General features: G+C 37.2%; 1 protein-coding gene across 2 annotated transcripts; it reads left to right on the plus strand.

Annotated features, from left to right (window-relative positions):
- The first annotated feature begins 1,456 nt into the window (after positions 1 to 1,456).
- On the plus strand, positions 1,457 to 8,544 carry LOC117326830 (glucose dehydrogenase [FAD, quinone]-like). 2 transcript variants are annotated; one of them, XM_033883595.1, is made up of 10 exons: positions 1,459 to 1,896; positions 2,193 to 2,401; positions 3,751 to 3,940; positions 4,216 to 4,472; positions 5,308 to 5,475; positions 5,619 to 5,769; positions 6,163 to 6,309; positions 6,893 to 7,082; positions 7,730 to 7,952; positions 8,312 to 8,544. In XM_033883595.1, the coding sequence occupies exons 1-7, from the start codon at positions 1,776 to 1,778 to the stop codon at positions 6,294 to 6,296; spliced, it is 1,230 nt and encodes a 409-aa protein (XP_033739486.1). In that variant the 5' UTR covers positions 1,459 to 1,775; the 3' UTR covers positions 6,297 to 6,309; positions 6,893 to 7,082; positions 7,730 to 7,952; positions 8,312 to 8,544. The 2 variants fall into 2 exon arrangements, with proteins under 2 accessions (XP_033739485.1, XP_033739486.1); XM_033883594.1 differs by lacking the exon at positions 6,163 to 6,309 and having other exon boundaries at positions 1,457 to 1,896.
- The last annotated feature ends 228 nt before the right edge of the window (positions 8,545 to 8,772 follow it).

Consider the following 8,772-nt stretch of genomic DNA (forward strand, 5'->3'; position numbering starts at 1 on the left):
GTATGGTTACCTCACACCACTGGAAGACAAATGTAAGTATGGTTACCTCACACCACTCGCTTTCTGAGAGCTGCATCACATGCATTTCTCGCAGCCAACGACCAAAGCTAAATCAACAGACGCGCTCCGCGATGCGAACGCGACAAATTATTTTTTCTCTCCAATCTTGAAAACCATAGACTGTAAAAGAAAATGATTGAAATGTATTTATTAATTTGAATTTCTATGTATCTCTTTATGAGGAATTAAAGAATGAATGAATGAATAAAAGACAAATGTAAGTATGGCTACCTACATCACTAAAAGACAAATATAAGTATGGTTACCCCACACCAAATGGAAAAAAAAATCACTTTCGTTTATTGCACCATGGAAAAAACCCAGATAAATAGCTAAGTCGACGTATTTCCTTTGCTGATCACATATCAACGACAACCAAGTTCAAAGCAAGTCAATTTACATGTACAGATACCTCGAGGTCCGTATGATGTAATCGTATACCTCGAGATACGTATGATTAACATCAAAGGATCTAGTGTTTTTAATCTAAACACAACGTGACCGTGATAAGACACAGTCGAGGGTTCTGGTGGGAAACCTTTTGAGTATCTAGAACGACTTGATAGTGTGCACATTGGCAGTTTCATATGGCAGGCCAAGTTGCCATTATTCGTGGAGCAATGTTGATCCAGTATTTAACCAAATTATCTTACACATATATGAGATATACCATATTTAAAGTTTATAAGATATCTAATAGGATATATCATAAAAGATATCTTATATCTTTTTCTTTATGTGATATCTTAAAAAGCATATAATGTATCTCAAAAAAGATATAAGATATCTTGTATAATATATGAGATATCTTATAAAGAACGAGACTCTCGTCAAAACATAGTTTGAGAATGGCTGCTCCCTCTGTATAAGGTCACTTCCGTTTTGTTGGAAGGCGCGCGGAATATACATAATCAACCCTCTGTCGCGACGACGATCGGCTAGGCACGGAACAATACTATGTTTCAAACCATTATATGTAGTTTCAGCTTCATTTCGGCTCCTTCATCGAGTGGAGGAGAGTTCATTATCTCAAATTCAAATCTTGTTCTATATAAGATATCTTATAATCGAATTATATTATAGTATAAAGATTTATTGTATAATTTTCTTTATAAGATATCTTACATCTCATATAATATATGATATCTCATATAAGATATATCATATAATATATAAGATATCTTAATATAATATATAAGATATCTTATGAAATATAATATTAAATTTTCTTTATAAGATATCTTATATCTTTTATGATATATTATATAGATATCTTATATCTTATATTTTATAAAGTTTATAATATATAAGATAAAATATAATTATATAAGATAAAATATCTGGTAAAATCCTGGATCAACGTTGCTCCGTGAATAAATGACAACCTGGCGTGCCATAATGTCACCGCGACTTTCACAGTGATAGGAAAACGACAAAAAAATATTATAACCATGCAGCGAGTATGGTTTATAGTATGAGTCAGTTGGTCATTTTTCTCGTCTTAATCAGCAGACAGAACGAAAAATAAAGTTGCTGTCTAGCAATCTGAAGTACACGTGGTCGGACAGGTGAACAATACGGTTTAACGTCCGATCGGAGAAAAGTAGAAGGCGACTGTGTTACCACTGCGCCATCCGACCACCTGAATTGGCGGCTGTCACACGAATTACACAAAATCAATATTATGTATTTTTTATTATAGCATTTCGACAATCATGAAGATTTGGATAGCTGCGTTCCTGGGAATAGTAACAGCCATTTTAACTGATTACTTCCGATGGAGAACGCCACATCAATTTGTCCGGAACTTTAATCAGTCATACGACTACATAATTGGTAAGATTTGATGATCGGCTGTTTTAAAACTTATGACTTTTCCTGAAGTAATGTATACAGCCAGTAGCCTTTTGACCTCTGCCTTAGCCTCGGTGATATTTGGAGTCAAAGCAAATCACGAGCTCATTGCTAAAAATCATTAGAAATCTGTTCTGTGATAGGGGCATCCAATCAATACAATCAACGACCGCCATTTTTATAAGTAAATTATCATTTAATTGATCAAAATGATGAAGCATGGACACAAATCGCTGAAAAACTTCGCAAGTATCTGCCCACATATCTATTTGGTTCAGTTGGAGGTGGTGCCTCGGGTTTGGTGTTAGCGAATCGTCTGTCAGAGGATGCTGACGTCACAGTTTTGTTGTTGGAGGCGGGGAACTCTGAGTCTGAAAAAGCGGTATACGATATTCCGTACAACGCTCCTAAAGCCCAAATGACGGAAGCTGATTGGATATACCGGACGGTACCACAGAGGCATGCACACTTTGCGATGAAAGATAGAGTAGGTAGCGTATACATGTTACAGTATTCAGGAGAAACACATGTGGTATACAGATTAAAATTCACCAAATATGTCAGTTATATCAAAATACCACATTGCATTGTCTCTGTAATGTAGATAAGATAATGCTTTAAAATGTAGATCATAGGGACTTGGTACAAATTTTACAAACCACAGGTTCTTTATATATAAATACAATATGTAACATGTATGTTAAGTATTGTGTTTATTAATGTACCGTTAAGGTGAGGATTTGTGTCAAACCCTGTGATTTAGATAATTGTCTTTCTGTCCGTCCGTCTGTCAGGGATTGTTCTTGTACATCTTTGACTTGTGTAATGAACTAAATGCTTTCTACAAAGCAATTTTTCTCATTCAAACTGAACCTTAAACAGGTACCCCTATGTTCAACAAACGTAAACATCAACAGGCATTTATTTCTGTTACTTTCCCCATTGTACATATCGACCCTCGTCATGTTGAATGGGTGTACTTCCCACGTCCAATGTAAATTGTCGATGTTGATAACAGTCATTCAATACCATATATTTAAGATCCCGGGTTACAATTTTACTTCGAAAATCGAGTTTCTAGTCGTCAACACTTGTTCTCCAATTAAATCTCAAGAATACCAAGTATCTGACCCTCTTAATCAGTTCTGGTTTTCATGATCTTTTATTCTCATATGTACATGTATGATGATATATACGTAAATTCCCAACAATGAAACACACAATTCCATTAAGTAAATAGTCTGAATGGACATTGGATTTGCTACTTCAAATAGATGAAACATTGCAATGAATTTCACAGATAATTATCTCATTTATAAATAAGGCTAGTACATCTATAATCAATGATATATACGTACCTACGTGCATACCCCAACACTGGGCCCAGGGTACTGGGGAGTCGAATGAAATGCTATGAATTTCTCTTCACATTCCGAGCATACAATGTACCTGTAATCAAAATGTTCATGTAAAGTAAAATTTTGATGTGAAAACGTGCAAACACTCTAAGTGTACAGTACAAGAAATCACATACAGCTAACAAACAAAAATGTAAACACCTTAGATTAACCATGTTGCATTGAGATCAAACAATCAGTTGTACTTGATTTCCAACGAGTTCCCTCTAATACCGAGATTACAGATAGGAGAATTAGAGCGAATCATATACCACATAGAAATATACGTTCTTGACGAGGTGCAATGTGTTCATTTCTGCCGACAGATCATGTTTATGTTCATATTTATACTTTATAATGTATATATACCTATACCTGCTTACACCAAATTTATCTCAGACATCGACTGAAACATTTTACGTGGGTGTTTTCATAACAGGTAGGCATTTGGCCACAAGGGAAGGGACTTGGAGGGTCGACTCTTCTAAACGGACTTGCCTACGTCCGGGGTAGTCGCCATGACTACGACGCCTGGGCGGCCAATGGTTGTGAAGGATGGAGCTATGACGAAATTTTACCGTATTTTCTTAAATCAGAGGATATGCGTGAAACAGATGGGTTTGATAAAGGTACGATGTACGTACTCGGACGTATACGATTTATATTTATGGGTTTCAGGATAACATCGACGAGTTCTTGGTAGGCATTGAGTGAATAGATGTAAAAAATATGTTATGCCAGTCATTTATACATATAAATGGACCTATTGGAGATTGTGTTGGTTATCTCGCCAAATTAACCAGCGCTTCAATTATATTCCTAATTCTGGTGTAACGGTATGTGTCCCACCACTGAAAACATTTATAGAAAACAGCAAATTTCTTTAATTTTTCACCTCTAATAGAATACCATTCTCGGGGAGGGCCGATCGCTGTATCAGATTCCACCAAGTCTGAATTGGCGGGCGTCTACTTTGAGGCAGCAAAGGAAATTGGGTTCAAAGTTCACGACTGTAACGGAAACAATGGGATTCAAGATGGCTTTTGTCGGGCATGGGCTATCATTGGAGGAGGACAAAGATGTAATGCCGCTAAAGGGTTTCTACAGCCGATTCTGGGAAGAAAGAATCTGCATGTAGCGATTCAGTCACATGTCACCAAGGTATGTCCTGTCAGCTGTGCCATGGTCATTGTACTGGTGTATTTGTAAGCCCACACGATTTCCCATATGAAACTAGTAACGGGTTTGGGAGGTAAATATTAGATTTACACATTTGCTATGTAATTTGTTTGCTCATTGTTGTTTCTGTTTAAGTTTTGATGCGGTTGAATTGTTTCCTTTGTTACTTCGTTTATATCCTGCCAATAACCTTTGTTATGTCTATTTGATTTGTTCCTTTAGTGTTCATTTGTTTCCAAAGTTTGTCATCTCGAGCAGTTTAAGTAAGTCAAATGGCTTTCGTTGATGTTTTGTGTCTTTGGTCTCACTAGTTTGGGTCAGCCCGGCGACTGTTGTTTCAAGGGTTTGTTCCCATCATCACGATTTCTGTGATATATGTGGACTACTGACAGATTAATTAAGACAAGGTTTCTAGAGATGTAGCTGGGTAAAGACCACGGCGAGTTTTATGGTCGACTTCACAGTCGTATTTGGAAATATTCTATTTCCCTATGCGATATGAAGACGGACTATTTGATGTTTATTGATATGCATAGTGGTTGTCACCACCTACGATTATGACTTAATACAGATTTGATCTAGATTTGTGAGGTGGATGTCGTTGATGAAGCGTACCTGTAAAATGTTTACTCTCCCGAAACATTTGGATCCTATTATCCTTGCCCCTTGGGTTTTCATGTAAATCATCTATATTTTTGGTTATATTTTGCTCTTGTTATGTCTATTTAGAATTATCTTTACGTTATAATGTCGGTATTCTTTTTAAGTTGTCTGCTAAAACCTTCTGATGCAATTGCCATTCCTTTTAACATAACAGGTCAATATTGAAAATAAGAGAGCAGTAGGTGTGGAGTTCGTCCAGCAGGGTCGGAAGAAGTCTGTAGCTGCCAGACGAGAGGTTATCCTCAATGGGGGATCTATCGGGTCGGCACAGATTCTAATGCTGTCAGGGGTCGGACCAAAGGATCACCTCACAGAATTAGGGGTAATAACTGTACACAAGAACGAAGCCACAAGTGAAGCTATGCAATTTGTTTATTATTCTTTATAAAAGACAAGGTACTGGTGTTGTACTTTAAGTATTATACAAGCAAAGGAAACACTGAGACATTTAACAATGTTATACAGATCCCCGTTGTGGCTGACTTGCCTGTAGGAGCAGTACTAAGAGATCATATGATGTTCTTCGTAAAGGCCGATATTGAGAAACCAGTTAGTTACACGTCCGCCAAGGTCTTCACACCAATCAACTGGCTGAAGTACTACCTCTTCGGTACAGGTAAGTTAGTCTGGTTTCGAGAACGTATCGTGTTGAATACTATCAAATGGTTTCCCAACTTATAAATCTCAATGTCTTAGTAAGTACATATACAGACAAAGCAACTGCCAGTCCGTACGTTCACACAACTTAACTGACTGAAGCAACGTCTGGGTCGAGTAAAATATTAAAAACTAAAAGTTAAGTAAAAGCGTTAATTAGTCTTCAAATTTTACAGAGCATTGATCCCATCATTTTATAAATGCTATTCGTATTCATACGGGAGAAACGATCCCTTTCCATAAAAAAGTGTAGGTTTGCAGTTTGTTAATTGTTAACCCTTTACGCCATATTAAGATGATAAGAATAGGAAGACCAAACTAGAAATGCTGCTGGTTCTATCCATTTGTCTAGGTTTACTAACTAGTAGCGCTGCTATTGAGAGCCAGGCCTTTATCAGGACGGAACCAGACAGGAAAACTCCGGATATTCAGTTTACACTTGTGAGCTCTTTGGAGGAACATGGCGATTCGTATTGCACACTTTAACTACAGGGACGAGGTGAGAATTCCTCAACCTCGGCAGATTCTTTTTCACAAACACCGAATATAGTTACATTACTCAGTTTTCCAGACCAAACAGGTTGATCGGTGTTGATAACGTCACATCCGGAACTCCTCGGGGATTCTACTATTTCGATGACAATACTATAAGTTCAGTCATTAGTGAAATCCGTAAAGTATTGGGCTAAACACATTTTATGAAATAACATGCTGGCAACTTGACATAAAAGTTGACGAATGTGTTCATGCAGCCTGCCAAACAAGACATACAAAACAAACAAAAATAAACTCGCATGTAGAATACAGGTACACGGATATTCATTCTTCTCCCAAATAGTCCCTAACTGGATCTCTGCCGTCTGCTGTCACTTCTTAATCAACTACAACTTTCAAATGTTCATTTCGTAATAAGTCGAGTTTTTCTTTCCACCTTGCCTTCCCGTTTCAAAGCATGTTCACACCATCACTAGTACTGATAACTTCACATAATCCGTGACATTACAGTTACGATGAACGTGTATTTTGTAGATATAGAAGTTACATTTAACGTCTTTGTTTGAATCCTTAAATGTCGTTTGCAGGTGAACGAAGCATTGTTCAATCCTATTCATCGATTGGATGTGACACCGGAAGGTTTTTCTGTCGCTATCTTTCTCATTCAACCCAAAAGCAAGGGTTCTCTTCGCCTGGTAAGTCGCGATCCTTTCGACTACCCGCTGTTAGATCCAAATTACTTGGAGGACCCTGAGGACGTCAAGACCTACATCAGAGGTAAGCCTGGTTTCAGAATTTACAGCATTATCGTCAGGTGAATGCCTTACGTACGAGTAAACATCTAGGTTTCTACCGCAAATCACTTATTTAATCTTTCATTTTGAAGGGTTCTTGACACTTCAACGCAAACTATTTGTTTAATGCAATGTGAACAGAAAACTAAGAATACAAGCTATGGAGTATTATTTTAAAGACCTTTATTTTCTTTCGCAATGTTATTGTCATGCTTTGTTAAAAGGTGTGATATGGATTACTTCAACAGAACTTATACATTCGCGAATCATTTGTTGAATTTGCTTACCGATGGATATTTCTTGCGCTTGAAGAGATGGGAGGTAAGGGATAGAAGATCTTTCCTTGGAGTGTAACAAGGAATTCTCTTTCGTAGGAGTGTGACAAGAAATTCTCTTTCGTAGGAGTGTAACAAGGAATTCTCTTTTGTAGGAGTGTGACAAGAAGTGCTCTTTCGTGGGAGTGTGACAAGAAATCTAAACTCTTTTGATATAACTTCTTTCTCGTAATCTCAATTTAGGGGAAAGGATGCTATGTAAAACGAATATGTTTAAATGATGTTACTATCAATACTATGAAATTGACAATATTTTCATCAATATAGACTATATATAATATGTTCTATATGGCAGGAGTTCGGTACATTCAAAGGTTGATGAAAACGGATGCAATGAAGAAACTAGGAACATCTTTTCGTAAAACTGACATACCAGGATGTAAAGAGAAGACTCCGGATTCTGATGATTATTGGGAATGTTTGATACGTCATCTCGCAACAACAGTTTACCATCCAGCGTCTACATGTAAAATGGGTGCCCTCTCTGATCCAACTGCTGTAGTAGACCCACAATTGAGGTAAATTATTCGAACACTCCTGCCTCAAAGAGATGAAAAGACGACATACTTTTATATTGTTTTACGACATAAGTACGCAGTAAGGTCTTAAAAACGGGAGAAGAAAAGGACCCGAAGAATTATCTGTGAAGAGGCAAGATTGGTCAAAAGTTGGTCAAGAGTTTGTGATAATGTTGTCCTTTCCAGAAGTTATTTCTATAGTTTCGTTCATCTGGTGTGAGAAGCTGTTAGGTACTATTCCAATCATTTATTCGATATCTAATATGTGAGTGGTCAATTTCATATGATCAGAGCAAATGAAACAAAAGGTGAAATGCAAGAAATCGAATTTAGATTTCACACTGATCTTAACGTTTCAGGGTGAAAGGTATTTCCGGTTTGAGGGATAGCTGATTGTTCCATCATGCCCTATCTCACTTCTGGTAACACCATGGCGCCTACCTTCATGATTGCAGAGAAAGCTGCGGACCTCATACGAGAGAAGGTTACTGTGAAATCTCGTGAGTGATGATGTGATAAGCTGCATCATATCATAAAGACATTTATTTAAAATCTTAGCCTTTTGTGAATGTGAATAAAACGTGAATCGAAAGTGATTTGAATTCTGTGGGTATGATCGTGACCAAAATAAAACGAATTAAATCATGTTGACATTCTTTTTACACATAGTAGATCCAGCAGCACCATTCTTGTGTGCATGTAACAACGACATCGAATGGTTATCAAAAAGGTATGGATGCCAAAAGGCTGGCCGACCTACAGAAATACCATACATATATGATCTTAGTAAATTTTCATTTCTTACGAGATCATGATGAAC

This window comes from Pecten maximus, chromosome 5, assembly GCF_902652985.1.
Source record: "Pecten maximus chromosome 5, xPecMax1.1, whole genome shotgun sequence".
NCBI classification, from domain to species: Eukaryota; Metazoa; Mollusca; class Bivalvia; order Pectinida; family Pectinidae; genus Pecten; species Pecten maximus.

What these genes read in the sequence shown, in the direction of transcription:
- LOC117326830 (XM_033883594.1), top strand. Translation starts at nt 1,776, where the DNA reads ATGAAGATTTGGATAGCTGCGTTCCTGGGAATAGTAACAGCCATTTTA. An exon ending in ACTTTGCGATGAAAGATAGA is followed by an intron (nt 2,402 to 3,750) that starts GTAGGTAGCGTA and finishes TTTTCATAACAG; the next exon opens with GTAGGCATTTGGCCACAAGG. An exon ending in TTCAGTCACATGTCACCAAG is followed by an intron (nt 4,473 to 5,307) that starts GTATGTCCTGTC and finishes TTAACATAACAG; the next exon opens with GTCAATATTGAAAATAAGAG.